At 34.0% G+C, this 19,548-nt stretch overlaps 1 protein-coding gene across 1 annotated transcript in view; it reads left to right on the top strand.

Annotated features, from left to right (window-relative positions):
• Positions 1–19,548, top strand: part of NETO1 (neuropilin and tolloid like 1) — a 194,458-nt gene that overhangs the window by 133,507 nt on the left and 41,403 nt on the right. Inside the window, exon 7 of the mRNA XM_027852437.1 lies at positions 6,644–6,872. Within this exon, the coding sequence (XP_027708238.1) occupies positions 6,644–6,872 (229 nt within the window). The remainder of the gene's footprint in view (positions 1–6,643; positions 6,873–19,548) is intronic.

Raw genomic sequence — 19,548 nt, 5'->3', positions numbered from 1 at the left:
CATCAGAATATGCAAGTATAGTCTTTAAAGTTCTCTCATATACACCAGAGGGCAGAGGAAATGATTCTTCCTAAAAATTAGATAATTGATGATGTCTTACATGTTAACATACCAAATAGGGAAGAAAGGTGAAATGATATAGTCTAATAAAGACAGTGTGGCCTACTGGAGAGAACATGAGAATTAAAATAAAAGGACCTGTTATCAAATTCTGGTTTAGCCACTACCTAACTGTATGGGTTGGGCAGTTGTGTCTGGCTTGGGTATGTCACATAATATCTTTGGGTTAGTTTTCAGGATATGCAAGAAGAGGTTGATCAGCTCCCTAAGGAAACCTTTAGCTCAAAATTATATGAGATTTGAGATTGATCATGCCTTAAATTATAACCATTGTAAAATAGTCATGTGCAAAAAAGACGTATGCATAAACAATTTCATTCTAAATCCCTGTCAATGAAGGATTTTTTAAAAGGACATTTTGCTAGAGAACAGCAGGAGCCCACCTCCCTGCTTATCATTATAATTAGCTTTTGCTGTCAAACAGTTTTCAAGAGAGAGTGTATACCCACACCCTTTCCCTCAAGCTAGTAAATAGACTGTCTTTTGTATAATCCCAGGGCAGTAAAATGGAATGTACCTGTCTGTTATACTACTTGGCATTCCATGACCCAAAGGGAAAGTTACCTGCAGAGCTGGACAAAGATGACTATATTGGGACAGACTTTTTCTGTTAAATTAAAGGTTACAGGATACAAAATGGCACTGAATTAACTGCAGAGCGAACCAGGAGGTAGAGATCACCAGGATGGGCTTTCTATATTTGTAAGATTGCTTTTAAAAATAGAATATTTCAAGGTACAGCAATTAATGCTGAAAATACTTTAGTTTTTACTTTTCTTTTGATTATACAGTAGGTCACAATTAATATTGGAAAACTAGGCAGTATTATTGCTCATGAGGAAATAAAATAATTAAATATGACAATGTATTATCTGTGACAAGCTGTTATATATATCTTTATATATACATTCATATGTATATATATTTATATACATATGTATACATATAACACATATGTATGTATACCCACATATACATATACACACAGGCACATGATGTCTGTTGAGGATATTAAGATTGTACACAGTGTGTTTGGACTTCTGGAGAAGATTCATTCTCTTTAAAAAGAAAAGAGAAAAATTCAAATGATTTTCAAGAATATGAAAATGAAATAATTACTTTCATATAACAGATTTTAGCAGAATCAAACCTGAAACATAAGATTATTTCTCAAATGAAATCAATATTTAGTGTTCTATGTACAAATCCTGCTGCAACATTTGAATGAAAATTATCAAATTAATGTAAAAGATTAATTGGCCCATTGCTTCAATATTTGAATGACTTCTCATTTCTTTGGTCTGGGTACTGACTTTACCAATGCAGGTTGCAACCTGTGCCTCTTAGTAGATGATCTTCATAGGTAATTTGGTCCTAAACTTTTCATCACCTTCTGGTGGCTAACCTTCTGGTTCTTAGTGGCATGTCCAAAAGGAGAGGCCTGAACTAGATACCAAGGACTCCTTATAGATCTAAAATTTTATGAGAATTTGTAGCAGGAAATACCTAACATACTTGGTGGTCCTTGGATGGTGTACATAGAATTTGTCACCAATATTTCTTGAAGTCTTTCATCTTGGTAGAATCTGCCAGAGCTTGCGCTCTGGTGGCATAGTTTTCATGAAGGCCCAGGGTTACTTCCAAGCCATGATAAAGTATCTCATGATGATTTTAATGCAGTTAAATCAGGGATTTTTTTCAAAGTGTTGAACTTCTACTTTATCCTGAATGAGATTTTTTTCCCTTCTTCTATAATTCTGCAGTTTTATGTTTCTACCATATATTTTATGAATCACTTAGAATGAATTTGAATCCCTATATATGCCAAAATTTCATTATCAAGCTCTCTCATTATGAGAACCTTGGCATAGTACAAGTCCTTATTGCTTCATAAGTTTCTATGCCTTTTCAACATTGATATGATCATTCTGAATTCTGCCCTTGACAAGACAGTAGTTTTGATATTTTTCAAAACTATTAAAATGTCCCTGCTACCGGTCTTTCTGGAGAAAAATGCTAGGATGTGGCATGGTGTGGCCTGATTCAATGATAAATGGAAATGGGGATATTCTTTTCCATTGTCTTCAATAATAGTGTTTTACTTCTCACATAGTCTATAAGCACAGACCCAAAGATACTATTCCAAATGGCTATGTAAATATTAGATAGCTTCTGGTATATTTAATTTTTGTTGTTGTTGAGTTGTTTTGGTCATATCTGACTCTTTATGATCCCATTTGGGGTTTTCTTGACAAAGATACTGGAGTGGTTTGATGTTTCCTTCTCCAGCTCATTTTACAGATGAGGGAACTGAGGCAAATGGGGTTAAGTAACTTGACTATGGTCAAACAACTAGTAAGTATCTGAGGCTGGATTTGAACAGAGGGAGATGAGTCTACCTGATTCCAAGCCTAGTGCTCTACCCACTAAGCCACCTAGCTATCCACATATTTAATTTTAATTTACATTAAATTGGCTAGGACAATTATCAGATAACTATCCTAAATAATCACTGTTATCTATATATCATTCTTCAGGGAAGGAAAAAAAGAACAATAAGAGAAGCTGAAAATATGCTCCTATTTGTGAATGTGCTGCTTGGTAAATGAATTTCTAGTTTTATTTGCTTTGTACATTAAAAAAAATGATTCTCTTCCCTCCACACTATAGTTTGATTATTAAGTCAGATATTGCTGGATATCATTTAAATGTTCTGGAGCTCTTCATGATCTGCTTAATCTATCATTTTGTCAGTTCAAACCTCTGGTGATTGATTAACAAGAGAGCTCATCGAAAGTGATTCACTGTGCAGAGATTATAATCTGACTGTTTTGCTGAAGTTAAATATTATTCACAGTTTATCATCATTCCTTTTTTCAATATGGATGCCGGAAAGCTTTCTGTTATTCTCTAACTTAAGTTTGTTTGTTTTTTATACCATGTAGCAGGTATTTTCTTCTCTATTGTGATCTCCATCCTTTAAGGTGACATGACAAGTATTAAATCATAATGTAATAATGGATATAAATTATGTATGACACAGCTGTGTAGAAGCTTTATCATTTCTATTGTTAATGGCACTTGGCATGTGCAGAAATATAACAGATTTCAGTAAAAACTAATGTCCTCCTAGTGTGTTGCATGATTTTTTTTTTCAAATGACTAAAGATCAGTATTTAAAATGATTTCATTGAACCCAACAGGAAGAAAATATAGAAAAAAGGCAGAAACTGGCTATTCATTGAACCTCCGAAATCATATCCTTTAAAAAAATAAGAATGACCTTTAAATAAAGAATGCATGTAAACATCAGTAATTAAATTTAAAAGAATATAAATAAACCAGCTAAGATAGAAAATGCAGAAATATCTATAGGAAAACTAAATGGATAGCAGGATTATATTCTACATATTCTCATCCCATCTATTTTAGAACTACCCTTTGTAAAGAATGATCTTTGGCTATAGAATTTCAGGGAATTCATTTACTTCCAGGGAATACTTTTTCCTTAATTTTTTATAAATCCCTCTTACATTGTAATATTTATTGTGCTTGAGCTCTTTTGAGGTAATGGAAACGTCATTTTTTTTTCTTAAGGTTGCAACATTTCTTGCCATGGGCAATGCAGAACTTGTTAATCAAACCCTTCATTTCAATAAGAATGTACAGCAAATGTTCTATTAATGACAATTTGGGTAAATATAGTAATACATGGCTAGAGGAAATGTGAAGTGGTGGAAAGAGAGTCAGTCTAGTCTCAGAAAGACTAGGTTCAAGTCTTTTCTCTGACATATACTTTTGACCCTGCACACATCACTTAAACCATCAGTGCCCTAGGCAACTCTCTAGGACTTTAAATTACAGTGCAAAGTCAGAGAACTGCAGATTAAAAGGATATTGAAGGATATCTAGTCCAACTCCCTCATTTTAAAGATGAGGCAAGGGAAGCCCAGAGAAGTAAAATCACTTGTCCAAGGTTATTGCCTCAGTTCCTCACTTAATCTTAGTGTTGAATTGTAGGTCTTTGAAAATCCTTAGGGGAAAAGTAGAATATATTTTATATTAGTTTCAGATTTCATTGGTTTCTTTGTACAACATTTCAAAAATAGAACTGACTGGTTGTTTTGTGACATTCTGTGCATGACTGCATTCCTTGGAGACATGGTAGTTTCATTAAGAGTTCATAAATTAACCCCAATTCATCTTCTTGTAGTATTTTAAATCTAAATATATCTTTGACCTTCCTTATATGTTGTTCATTTTTCAGTTGTGTCTGACTCTTTGTGACCCCATTTGAGGTTTTCTTGGCTTGTCATTTCCGTTGCCAGCTCATTTTGTAGATGAGGAAACTGAGGCAAACAGGTTTAAGTAACTTGCTTAGTCACACAGCTAGTAAGTGTCTGAGGTTAGATTTGAACTCAGGAAGATGAATCTTTCTGACTCAAGGCCTGGCAATCCATCCACTGTGCCATCTAGCTGTTCCTGCTTTATGCAGAGAAGATTTAATACTGCTATTGATTTTTAGATGTTGTTAAAGGAATGGAAGATTGTTTTTCATTTTTTAACAACATATTTAAACTTATTTCCTTTATAGATAACAGGATGATATGTAGGAAATAGTACAATAAAATTAATGTTGGTTTAACATTTCATGAGATCATAATATCTTGAAGCCAATTAGACTGTTTGGATTCTAAGTTGTATAGATAGGAAATATGAACTGGACATCTTGAGAGCTATGTAGATAATTTGATGAATGCTAACAGGAGACTACTTAGCCCAAGTGGATCTCTAGTAGATTATGAATAAGAAATAATAAGCCATTTTGATAAAATAAAGCAACTGAAATTCAAATTGGTCTGGAAATTATTAAATAACAATTCTCAGGGCAAATTTCAGAACTCTATATTTATGTAACTTAATTTTTATTGCACTTCCAGGATTTGGAAATTGTGTATTAACCTCAACTTGGATTTTTTCTAATATTTTTAAAGAGTTGTGAAAATGTATGCTATAATAAAACAAAATTCAGTCCTGATTAATCTTTCTATATGAAACTTTTAATTACCTAAGGAATAAAGATGTGCATTTGATCAAATTGACTTTCACTTATATTTCTCCATCATTAACAAGACATGGAATGTTTTACTGGCCGTATCATCAAAGTTTGTTATAAGAAACACACACCTCTGAATTCTATTGTACTTCCCATAAAATTTTTCCCCAATATACAGAAATATTAGGTTTATTCATGGTGTATTTTTATTCCAAGTATTAGGTTTTAAGCATTATTACATATAATTTCTTATAAAGTTTAATGAAAACCTATTACCATTTATATGACGGCATTTAAGATTGCAGAGAATACTTCATCTTTGGGGACAGAATTTACAACAAATACTTGACATTTTCTTTGTATATTGAGAAAATTTAACCTGCTATAAGATGGATAAATGAGTAATGAGGGAAAAAAAAGTTCATTGTGTCAGATTCACATCTTATGAAACTCCATAAGAAATTACTATAATAAGATAGATTTATAAAGAATTACATCACAGCTAAGAATCCAATCTGCATTTAGCATGTTAACATATAATCCTCATTAGATGATAATATCAGTTAGTATTAGATGAAGGGAAGATATTGCTTGATATGTGGTAGACTGATTTCTTCAAGTAAAAAAAAAGGGGGATGGGTGAAGACATTTAGGCAATGCCCATGTGCCTCGTGGCAGAATTGTTCCAGAACCATTCCACCTTTACTTTTATTGGAATTGATTGGTTGTGGTTCTGACACAATGCTGCAGGCAGAATGGCAATGTTTGCAAGTCTCTTAATTGTAACAGCAGGTTAGTAAATTTTGACTGATTGAATTAAGCAGAAGTTATAGGCTGAATGTCCCTTTACTTGTTCAGCTGTTGCTTATATGTGCATATCATTTTTAAAGAGCTCCATGCTTTATTATTTAAAATCATAGGATGTCAGAATTGGAATGGATCTTAAAAATCATTTAGTACAACTTAAAGATTATTTAGTACAATTCCTCTAGTTTTGCAATAAATAAGATTTTTTTAAAAAATTTCTCTCCTGGTTTGCTGTTTGACTCCTTAGTATATCAATAACTTCCATGGACCCATTTTCCTCTCCCTTTCATGTTGAATGAGAGTAATGGAAATTTAACAAAGGTGATATAGCAAATAAGTAAACATATTCATTGTAAAGTATGCTTCAAATATCAAGTGGCACATAAATTTACAATATTAATAACACCATCAGGGAAATAGCTTCAAAATAAGTAAATCACAAACCTTAGAAGATATCTGGATTTAAGGATTCTACTAGGGGAAAAAATGTCAGGAGGATGCTTTGGAACAAATTCTGGATCTTGTGAATTGTTAGTTTCCCACACGATTACAAAACTTGATTAAAATCAACAGACTGTGTCTTTAAAATAAATGGAGAGAAGATTCTATTTACTGAAACACAATATTTTGATTTATGGGAATTATTTGACTTTTTTTCAGATTTATTTACGATTCTTGGACTATGAGATGCAAAATTCAAATGAATGCAAAAGGAATTTTGTGGCCGTCTATGATGGGAGCAGCTCTGTAGAGGATTTGAAAGCTAAGTTTTGTAGTACTGTGGCTAATGACGTGATGCTGCGCACAGGTCTTGGGGTAATCCGCATGTGGGCAGATGAGGGCAGTCGAAACAGCAGATTCCAGATGCTCTTCACATCTTTCCAAGAACGTAAGATTCTCTGAATTTGATTGTCTGTCCTTCAAGTATGTCATATAATGCAAGCCTAATAAGCTGTTAATGGTGTTTTTTTCATGCAGCTTGAGCACGGCAGGGTATTCTGTAATAAGTTGTTAAAATCACTGAGTTCTTTTACTCTGTTCATTTGTGTTATTTTGGCAGCTAACAGTTAAATATTACATTTCAATTGTTTATATTAGACTAGATGTCATGTTCTTGCTTAAGATAGCTCAAGCTCACATCTTTCATTGGGGAAATGACAACTTGTTTGGCTTTTGAATTAGCTCTTTTGTAAAAGGCTTCTGATGAAGTATGAGTTGTTTTTTTTTTGAATAAAAATGTTACTTACTAAATTGTCTTTAGTAAGTTTCCATTTAGCCATGTTCATTTAGCACTATCATTATTATGACTTAATTAGAACAAAGACAGATTTCTTAGAAAGACAGCAAATGAACAAAATACCAAACAACATACTCAACTGCAAAGCTAGAGGGTTCAACATTTGTGCACTGAGAGTAAATAGGGAAGGAAGTAATTTTGGAATTTTTTTTCCTCAAAAAATGAGAATTGATGTTAGTAGATTTCTTTGGAACATTCTTTAGAACCACTGGCTGTTAGATCATAGTGTTCTAGCCAGTGATCAGTAAAAGAGGGAAGCTTGACAAATATGATCACAAACTCAGACCTAGGATTATTGAAATAGATAATCTTGAATTAGAAAAGAGTAAGAGACTAAAAAGCAATAAAACAAAAAAAATCTTGGTTTATCATTAACGGGGCATGTCATGTTTGTTTGTTTGTTTTAAGAAATAATATTAAAAGACTGAAATCTATTATTGTTCATCTATGAATAAATATTTTATCAAACATTTTAAATATGCTCATGGTATCCAGATTGTTAAGATCATCATCATCATATCTACCATTTATATAATGTTTTGTGATTTGCAAAACACTTTACAAATATTATCTTTTCTTTATTCTCACATCAACCTTGAGAGATAGGTGCTATTACTATCCACATTTTAAAATGAGGAAACTGGGGCAGACAGAGATTAAGTGACTTGCCCACAGTCACACAACTAGTATCTTTCTGAAGTTAGATTTGAACTTGGACCTTCCTGACTCTAGGCTCAGTGCTATATCCATTAGTTATGCATCAACTTTGCAATATCTGAAGATCTGATATATGCTTCCTATATTTCCATCTAAATCATTGACCAGAAAGGTTAAATATGGTATATCTTCATTTCTATAGATGATTTGACTAAATCATCTTGATACTTCACAAGTTTTGTGATTTCATCAATGTTGGGATGTATCCCAACAATGAACACTGCATCACTTCTAAGACTTGGTCAATAGTCTTCATGAATATCTATAGTCAAAATAATAAATCTCGTGTATTCTCATGATGATGAACATTTCCATACTTAGCTAGACTATTTCTTCTTTAAAAAAATTCGTACAATATGTCATTGGGCCCATTTCTTAAAACTTGTTCTAACTTAGTAGGATCTTCCACAGCTTGTGTTCTACTGATATAACTTTCAAAAACCCAGGGTTATCATAGTCACACTTAACAGTAGTACTTCACTTGACTTCACTTAAGTGATTGTCAATGGAAGATCATTGCAAATATGATTTAGAAATATGTGTAGCATGATAGGTAAGTTTTTAGCTGGTTCAATAACAGGAAGGAAGGAAGGAAGGAAGGAAGGAAGGAAGGAAGGTAATTAAGTTATTAAGTTATTAAGCTTTTATTTTCAAACACTTTGCAAAGTAATAGGGATCAATATAAGCACAAAAAAAAAGGACAGCTTCTGTCCTCAAAAAGACTACTTTGTAATAGGTGAAACTAACAAAAAAAATATAAGGAAGTAGAATCTTGGGAATGGGATTTAGTTGCTAAAGTTATAGGAATGGTGAATGGAATCATATGGGAGTAGATTAAAACAATCTTTTGCATAACCTTGGTGATATTGATTTGATTATAATTCCAGAATATGCAAAGGGAGGGAGGAGGGAAGGATCAGCAAGCATGCACCTGCAGCAAGGTGGCAGGCCAGAGAACAAAGTAAAATATAGCTGGAGCTTGTTTAGATATAGTGAAATATGTGTGATAATCACTAATGAGGACAGTAGGCTTTAGGGCAAAGTTTCCAAACATGAAAGCGTTAAAACCTCCAGGGCATGATGTGTGGTCCTGGTACATAGCATCCTCGGGTGTCTTGGACCAAGTGAAGGTTATGGACCCATTCTTGGATTAATATTTTGAAATACATAAGATAACATATTGTGAATAGGATGGTAAAAGGTCTCAGGATTACATTTCTTAAAAATCAACTGAAGAAACCAGAAGTTTTACCCAGAGAAGATATGATACTTGTGCTCAAGTATTTAAAGGATTGTCTTGTAGAAGAAAGAATAACTCTCTTCTGTTTGTCCCCAGAGCATGTAATGATGAGCAAAGGGTAGAAATTTTAGAGAGGCATATTACAGCTCAGTTTAAGGAAATATTTTCTACTTATAAAATGAAATGTGTCCTTGAAAAGCAGTGAATTGTTTGTTACTGGAATTGTACAAGTAGCATCTGAATTCTTCAGAGATGTGGAAGATCTTATCTCTAACTTGATCCAAATGATCTCTAATGTCCTTTCTACCACTGATCCCATAATTTTATGATTCATGAGTCTTGTTAACACAAATAAAATGGAGATTACATCAGATTATATTATATTAATTTTTTTATTAATGTGAGCTTCAAAAGATAAAAGGGCAATGCATTGGATTAAAAATTTTCTGAACCTTAACCATATAGGAGTGTTTATTTTTTGGAAAATTATCAGGAGAAAATATTCTTACTTTACCATACAACAGGTCAGTGATTTCTTCCAGGAAAAAAACAGTACAAAAGGCAACCAACTCTCTATGTTCATGAATGGCTGATGAGCTGCCACTCTCTTCTGAGTGATGAGGATCAGCAGAGTACATTCTCCCAATGTATCTCAACCCATAAATTTACCTATCAACTGTAAGCTAAAAGCCTAAACACATATTTTGTTGTTTCTGTCAAAAATCTCTCTGCGTCATGTTATCTATACATTTTTACAGAGATGAATTTTCTACAGTCATAAGAAATGTGCTGAGTACTGCTACTACATGCCTAAGATCAAAGTCACTCCAAGATGAAACACTTCAGCTGTAGAGTGTTAAGTCTTTAATCAACACTTGGAAATAATCAGATCATCCAGACAGGGGATTGAATTTGCAAATCCTTCAGATATGCATCATTCTGAAAGCCAGAAAAGAGAAAGGGAAAGAAAAAACAGGGCACCGTTCTGAAATGGGCAGTTTGAATTCTTTATCAAGTACCTCTGATGTAGAAACCAGGGACTTCTCTTCATCAATTGGCACAGGTAGCATTTCAGTTTTCTGGTTGGTACCATCTTTCTGAACATTAGTAGCTTAGCAAGTATTGTATGTTGCTGAATTTCTTTTCAGACAGACAAGTAAATAAGAATAGTCAAGTAAGCTTTTGGATAGCAAGGCAGATTACAGCATTAGAAATGAGTGATCAGCTTCTGTCTGACACAGATAAAACAAAAGTATCCTTACCATTTTAGCAACTACTAAATATTCAGCAAATACTCTCCCCAGTTGAAAGTCAAACAAGGCTGGGAGGGAGTTATTTAGTAGTAGTAGTAGTAGTAGTAGCAGCAGCAGCAGCAACAGCAGCAGTAGTAGCAGCAGCAGTAGTGGTAGTAGTAGTAGTAATATCTCAATATGTCCTAAAGTTGCTTTGGATTATAGATCTTATCTTGGAATTTTAGTATTTGAATGAGCCTTAGAAATAGCTCAGTCCAATCTTTTCATTTGATTATTTAAACACATGCGTTTGCGCGCACGCACACACACACACACACACACACACACACACACAAATAACAAAAGAAAAAAAAATACTAAGATCAGAAAGGTAAAATTTCCTAGCCAAAATTAGAGCCCAGGTCTCTGAAAATCTTGTCTACTATTCTTCCTCTCATACAATAATGCCTTTTTTATGAAATCTCTTTTGCCACCTTAAAGATAGAACTATCAAATGTCCTTACTTTCTATGACAATCACTATTTAAACTCATCTATCCCCAACTGCATTGTGGTCTAGGAATTTTCACTGTCTTTAGCAAACACTGTGATATATTCAGCTAATGACCCTATTGGAACTAATCCCTCATTTTTTGTTTCCATTTCTGTAATGATTATACCAGTAAGTGGATCTCTAATAACTTAGTTTCACTTAATATTCAAAGAACTTAGGACTATGGTGGGGGGAATGAATATTTAACTTAACTTTTAAATCTTGCAAAATCATATGTAAATGTGATGCAATTTAGGTGGAACAGTAGATAGAGTGTTGGACTTTTCAGCCAGGAAGAGTCCAGTCCAAATTTTGCCTCGGACACTTAATGGCTTTGTGAATTTGAGCAAGTCGTTTTGTATCTGTCTGCCCTAGTTTCCTCTTCAATAAAAAAGGAATAATACTAATCTCCCAGGATTGTTGAGAGGATCAAATGATTAAAAGTGATTTGTAAAGCACTTTTACAACCTTAAGATTCCAACTATTTACTAATTAATTATTATTATTATTATTATTGTTGTAATAAAATGTGGATACTTAAATTTATAAGAATTCAAAAGAGAAGTTGGGAGTGTGGTGCTGAGGGAGAATGCTATAGTTTACTGCAAAGGCAATCAATTATAAGTTCCTCATTTTCACCAGAATCATCTTATCTATTTTCTATACAGCATCTATGTCTCACTGGAAAATAAAGTTTACCAACTTGGAAATATGCTCAAACTCAGTAATGAAAGAATGCTAAGGACATGTAAAAAGAATCTCTGTCACTGTTACCTGTATGGTGTTAGGCAAATAATCCACCCACACTATGCCTCAGTTTCCTCATATACAAATGAGAGGGTTGTAGTAGATGGTGTTGAATACACCTTTCAACTTTAAATCCACGATATTGTTATGATTCTATGTTGTTTACTCATTCAACTGAGTCTCAAAATTTTTCCACTGAACTGTTCCTATAAATATTATAGGTGTCACCTCCCCAATATGCTAACTTTTCAATTCTCCCCTCTTTAACTCTGACAGTGATCATTGTCTTGATTTATGACAGATACACACCACCTACAGCTGCTGCTAAGAAATTTGTTTCAGAGTTATCATGTCTATTTATGTTATAACTGCAAAGTGGGGTGGCAGCCTAACCGGGAGTTTTAGAATTAGGAGAACATCTCACATTTATATGGCAGTTAAATTTTTTTCATAGATTGTATGTGGAACAAGTTTGATTTTCACTATTTTGTAGATGATGAAACTGAGACTTTGGTAATTTAGTTGAATTCAGTAACAGTAACCAAATATTTATGAAGCACCTACTCTGTGAATGGCATGTTGCTAAGCAAGAGGTTGTACTTCTTTTCCTTTGGTCCCAGAGGGCAGAATCAGGATTAGTGAGTAGCAGTTAGAAAGAGGATAATGTAGGCTGGATACAATTAAACACACACACACACACACACACACACACACACACACACACACACAGACTTCCAACTAGAGTGGTACAAAAAGAGAATAAGTAGGGTAGAGAGGCAATGCTTTATTCACCTCTGAAGATTTTCTGCCATGGGCATGTTCCATGCATTAAAGAAGGGAATTAATTTTTGGTTATGATTTAGATTAAGTGGCCAGAGTTCTGTCAAACTCTGAAATCCTATGATCCTGTGATTTAGGTCCTGTTGTCAAAGAAAACATATTCTACTGCCACTTCCAAATTACACCAACCAGTAAATGACAGCTGGGGGCTGAACACATAAATTCTGGATTTTTAGCCAATAACTCCTAATAACTCCATCAAATTGCTTCCAATATTTTCTGCATATTTAAAAAATAATCAACAAACTCTAAAATGTATGCCGTACTTAGAAATATAATAAGATCAAAGAAAAAGGCAAATAGTTATCTGAGCAGTTGAATTTTGAAAAATTCGCTTCCTTGATCTGTTCCTATAAATATCATAGTTGCTACCTATCTTGGATTTCTAACACAAATACTCCCTTCTGGTCCTTCTAGCAATGAACACTATTACAATAACTATACAGGCTCCACATAGTTTTGCTCTATTAACGTTTAATCAATTAACTCTCAGTTATTTGGTTCAGTCCAGCCAGTCATGGTCATAGATGATATTAAAAAGAAAATGTATCTTTAATTTTGACTTATATTATGTGGTACTTTTTTAAATAGGAAATTTTTGGTGTAATATGTTATTTTATATAGATCAATATTTAGATTAATTTTCAAACATCGTGATTCATTTACATTCTCTGGGCACACAAGAACCAATGACAGGGAGACAGCATGTTCTGACAACTGAGAAATATAATTTCTGGTTGGTGCCATCTTTCTGAACATTAGCAGTTTAGTAAGTATTGTATATTGCTGAATTTCCTGGATAATCCACTGAGCTATAACTAGCAGAAGGCAAATGGTACTTTGGACCCAAGGGGACAACATATTGGAGGGCAGGGTCTGCTTCCTCCCTTTAGACTACTTACACACTTTCCCTGTGTAGTTACCATCATCCTAGCTTTTGCCTCCTGGTTCTCTGGTAGTAGTATTCTTTAGGGGATAAGCTTCTCAATACTAGAATTACTACCATAGTGGTAGGACTTTCCTATGTTCCAGCCTGCTTACCCATGTATGGTAAACTAACATTTTTCTGGCACTCAGTTAATTAGGAATCAATGAACTTTCACTTTTGCATATCTGATTATATAAAGAATTTCTTAAAGAAGGCCTGAAGGTTACATAAGAAGCTCCAATGACTCAGAACAATCAAATGCCTACATGTAAGAAAAGTTACATTGTGCTTGACGCAGTTTATGTTAAATGTATTTTATTTTGCTAATCTTTGAAAATCAATAATTCACACCTAGAAAAATAGGTTTTGCTCTCTATTATGTGAAGACAGCTAAGTGATGCAGTGGCTAAAACACTGGGCCTGGATCATCTGAGTTCATATTCAGCCCCAGATATTCACTGTGTGATTCTGGGCAAGCACATAAACTTTGTCTGCCTCACTTTTCTCAACTATAAAATTGGGGTGATAATAATAGCATCTACCTACTAAGGTTGTTGTAAGGATCAAAAGAAATGTTATATATAAGCATTTAGTATAGCTCCTGGTACATAGTAGGAAAATGCTTAATAAATGCTGGTGTCTTTCCTATTAACACGAATAGCTCATTTTTCTACTTATAAGAGATAAAAGAATATTTTCTGTAACACCTAAAGCAAACTAAGTCATCTGTTCATACCCCCTTCTGATTTGCTAAGGAGAATCTCTAATTTGGGATGGTGAACATAAAATATAATTTACCTTGACCTTTGTATCTATCTTTTCCTCCTTTTCATTCATTCCTTCTTCCCAGTGTGAACCCATGAATAAAAGCTATCCCATACATCTTATGTAAAGTAATGCCTTGATTATTTGAGGGTGGATTAGTGCCCAATTTGGGATTATTTTAGGGCCTATCTCTCCTCAGTTAAAGAAGTTTTATCCATTTCAACTTTATCTCACCTTAGAAATCTAGGGAGGCAAACATCAAGGCCATCCATGCCACACCAAAGTTGGGAAATGATTTAAAACAGTGGTGCCAAACTGAAAGAGAAGTTCCTTGTGGATCTTGAGGTCTGAATATTGACTTAGGAAGCCATATATTAACATTATGCCTTTTGTATTTTTATTTACTTTGTTAAACATTTTCCACCTACCTTTTAATCTGGTTTTGGATCACTTGGGAGTTTGCCACTGAACTTCAACACTACTGTAAAACTATTGGCTAAATTTTTTTTATAAGAATCTAGTTTCTTCCACTCCTACTACCTTTCCCAATTGAAAAATTTTTATAAAATTTAAATGTTTGAAAATATGAAATTTAATAATATTAATTTATTAATTAATTTATTAATAATATTAATGATAATATTGATAAAATTAATGATATTAATAATATAATTTAATAAAATATAAATTTTAAATTTTTATAAAATTTAAAAAATAGACTCTCATAATAAATATATGCATATATATGTGTATAAATGTATGTGTAACCAATCAAAATCAGTCCCTACATTGGCCATGTTCAAAAATATGTTTCATTATGCATTTTGAGTATATCATCTGTCTGGCTTAAAGGTTGATGACGTTAAACTACTGATTAAATTAAAAGTTTGGTATAATCAGGGAATTTCAGTTTTTCGTTTTGTCTTTGTTGCTCAATCATGTCTAACTTTTCGTTACTCCATGGGGTTTTCTTAGCAAACATACTGCAGTGATTTTCTAGTTCCTTCATCAGTGGATTAAGACAAACAGAAGTTAAGTGACTTGCCCAGGATCACACAGCTAGTACGTGTCTGAGGTCAGATTGAAACTCAGGGCTTCCTGACTGCAGGCCCAGCTCTCTATCCCCTGAGCCATCTAGATACCTCCTGTCTTTTCTATGTGACTACAAACAATCGATAATTGATTATGTAGATGATGATGATGATATAGATAGATGTATAGATATATATGCATATATAGTGACAATAGAGAAAAGCACACATGTACAATATCAGGATTAAAGGTAAAACCATGTCTAGGTTGCAGCTAAACATGTTATGAGAGCAACTACTGAGCAGGTTGCTGTCTCAGCAATGTTCCAAGACAACATCTTCAGTAATGCCGTGCCCTAGCACTATTCTGAACCAAAATAAATCTTATACATAGTAATGCATTTGGTATAGAATTTTCTCTTAAGATACAAACTATCGAAGTAAGTACTACAAATTTAGCTTGGAGTATTAAATAAAACATTTGTCTTCAAACTTTCCTTATGTAAATTTATTTTTATTCTTTTTTATTCTTTAAAAATGACATTAAATGACTGAGTTTGGTAGAAATTATTCACAGTTCCATATACCCATAATTTAAAGGTTGGGAGATTTTTGTTGGAGTTTTCATAAAGGATATTTTTCCAGTAGGTAGCTAGGTGATACAGTGGTAGACTTCTGGACCTGAGGTCAAGAAGATCTGAGTTCTAATCCAGCTTCTGTCACTTACGAGCTGATTGATCCTAGGCAAGTCATGTAATCTCTGTCTGCCTCCCTTTCCTCAATTATAAAATAATGATTATTATAACGTCTACCTCCCAAATCTATTATGAAGATCAAATGGGATATTATCTGTAAAGCTCTTAACACAGTGCCTGGCACATAGTAGATACTTAATAAATGTTTATTCCCTTCTCTAATGTCATTATCCAAGGCTTAGTTCATTCTTGTTGCCTCAGTCTGAAATAGGATTTCCTCAGAGCTTCTGATACTTCCTTTCGTTAATTTTAAATAGTTAATGGATTTTGATAAACATCACACATTTAAAGTTAGAAGGGATAATAAATGTCAACTAGATCAACAGCTCATTTTTCAGATAAGGAACTGAGGCCTAGATGGTTAAGTGATTCATCAAGATCAGGAAGGTAGGCAGGTTGTAGTATCCAACCTGGAATCTTGGCTCCAAATTCACAGTGGCTTGAATGCTTGTTTCTAGTGGTAGTTCAGTACACCACCTACACCTAAATCCAAGGACAAGTGAATCAAAGCAAAACACACCCCCTAATCTGATTCTCAGGGCCAAAGAGAAAAAGAAAGGGAAAGACAGGAAAGGAAGTCCTTCCCCTCCACCCAGTCAGTTCATGGCTCCCTGGTTGTGGGTGCACTGTGACTTTTACTTTCTCTGAAAACCATATGAAAAGAGAGTGAGTGTTCCATTCAGTTTATTAAAACACAATCTTTTCTAGCTATAAATCCAGCGGGAAGAACTGACTTCTACTTATATGACAGGGAAATATAAGATGTCTTCTCTCAGAAACAGGGTGACTCCATGTTAGATGATCTGGGCATGCTTTAAAATTCCCATTACGCTCAATGTCCAACAAACCTTCATTCAAAACATTGCTTCTTTTTTCCACAGCGTGGTCTTCCCCAGTGCCTAGTGACTTTTAAGACAACATTAACTCCTTTGCTTTATTTACTGATGTTTCTTTTCCTCTTTCATTCATCAATCATTGCTGTTTTTTGAAACAAAATTAAGTCCGTCATCTGTCTCTTGAAATCTTTCTCCACAACCTTTCCAGAGTGAACTACATTCCAAGTTGGCAATAACAACCGTGGTATCATCCTCCCACATAGTTGGAGGAGTTGTTAGCCTTTTTTATGGTATTTTAACATCAAATCTATTTTACAAAACTAAATCCAACATCATCCAAAGAGCAGATATGCTTCATATGTAAATAGGAGACATTGACATTACTTCCAAAAAGTGATATTTATTTGATCCTAATGACAAAGGGATTTTACAGTATATTTTTCATTAGTGATGATAAAAAGGATGACTAGCCTCACATTCATTATTAATATAAAATACTGTCAGCAATATCATCAGAAGTTGGAAAGAATGAGGGTGATGAAGATAAGTGACTTTTAAATGGTAGACAATTCTGATTACTTCTGCCTTCTTTGTAGCTTACAAAGCAACACCCAGTTACCAAAGGAGAATAACATTATAAATGGTGGCTTTATAGTGTTACATTTATATAGAGTTTTAAGATTGGCAAGGCATTTTGCATACATTCTTTCTTTTGATCCTCATAACAGACTTGTGTGATAGGTACAATTTAGAAAAAACAGGTGACTTGTCTTAGATCACTGAAGTAGTGAGGAGAGAGTTTAACTCAAGTATCACTGACTCCAGTCCCAATACTCTAGCCACTAGTGACGTACTTCACATCATAGAATGCAAAGGGAGTTAGAACATCATTTTTGATACAAAGCAATTGAGTTTTCATTAGCAGTCAAGGGAATTTTTCTGAATAGAAAGACTTAATTCTATACTTCTTAGGACCCAGATGAATTGTGATCATCTAGAAAGAAATAATATTATTACTACCAGTTAGCATAGGTTGATTAAGAAGAAGTCATGTCAGACTAGCCTCATTTCCTTTTATGACAGGGTTAATCAAGACATTTGACAAAGTATTTCCTGACATCCATTTATGCAAAATTCATGCTTTTAGAACAATTTGACTGGTTATAGTCATAATTTATGGCAGATAGGTCTATAGTGAAGGATTAAAGAGCTCAGGCTTAGATTCTATTGTGTTTAATGTCTTTATCAATAACTTCAATAAAAGTATAAATGCTATGTTTATTACACAGCTCTGAATCATTAAGAGATAGCCAATGCATTAGCTGATAAAACAGAGTCAAAAAAGCTCTTAGTCTGTGAATGGAGAAGTGGTGCTAGAAAGGTGATAATTTTTTGCTTCTTCCTAGTCAGATCATATCTGGAATTTTTTTGCCCAGTTATTCTAGAAAGGATATTAGTGATTTTGAGAACACCCAGAAGAGAAAGTCCTAAATAGTAAAGAAGACTGAAAAAGTATTCATGCTTAACAAAGATTCATGGGGGAAAAAAGATTTATTCTTGAGAGAAGCTTCATGATAGAGCATAACCATCTATAATATATTTGAAGTATCAAATGGAAAAGGGATCAGACTCATTCTGTTTTATCTCAGAGAGACAGAAATATAAAAATAGTTGAAAGTCAAAAGGAGGCAGATTTCAAGTTGAAAGTAGGAGAAACATAAATTGTTACCTGCTATCCTAAGCCTTCCTGAGGTTCCCTGCCTTCTACAAGTTGATGATGTTCTCTTCTTCTTGGAATTACTTTGTAAATATTCTTATTTACAGATATGTAGCATATGTGTTTGTGTAGAACCCCCTTCAGAGCAATTTCCCCATCTACCACTTCTATGGGGTGACAAATCACAAGAAGGTGGCTAACCTCTACTTTCCCCAGGGTTCCTGAGAGAATTGATTTCTATTACTTTTATTTGTGAGCCTCTTCCAGTTGTGGCTTTCCAATCAATTATAAGCTAATAGCCTCAATTCGCTTTTAGCACAGGTATTTACTAATATGGCATAGTAAGAAAAAATTATTGCTCCAAATTAGGGGCACACTCTCTCCTTACACACACAAGTTCCCTAGAGATAGTGGACTCAAATTTAAAGTACAATATAAGTGACATATTCACCCAAAGAACAGATGAGGCCACAGGTTATAATCATAACTCTTCATTACTGGAAGTCTTTAATTAAGTCCTTAGCTAGCAAGTCATGCATTTTGAACTTGCTTCCTCTCTCAAGTGTATTTATATTTTTCCTCAGTGCATCTTCTGGATGCAATTTGTCCTACTGGGCTCTCCTCTCTATTCACATGGTCAGTCAGCGGTGGGGTGGGGAGAAAGAAGAGAAGTGTAATTTCCACTGGCCTATCCCCACCCCTACCCCTTTTTACTAATCTCTTGTGTGGGCAAAAGTGCCTGTTTAAGACCCTCCTGGCCTACTGCAGACATCAGCTCACAATTGAACTGTTTTTTTATACATTATTATATACTATAGTAGAGGCAGCTAGGTGGTGGAATATTTAGAGCACTGGAACTGGAGTCAAGACAGCCCAGCATCAGACACTTACTAGCTCTCTGGGAAAGT

Source organism: Vombatus ursinus, unplaced genomic scaffold (assembly GCF_900497805.2).
Source record: "Vombatus ursinus unplaced genomic scaffold, bare-nosed wombat genome assembly UNPS02009573.1, whole genome shotgun sequence".
NCBI classification, from domain to species: domain Eukaryota; kingdom Metazoa; phylum Chordata; class Mammalia; order Diprotodontia; family Vombatidae; genus Vombatus; species Vombatus ursinus.
The sequence above is the reverse complement of the archived record's forward strand: the minus strand, read 5'-3'. Positions and strand labels throughout refer to the sequence as shown.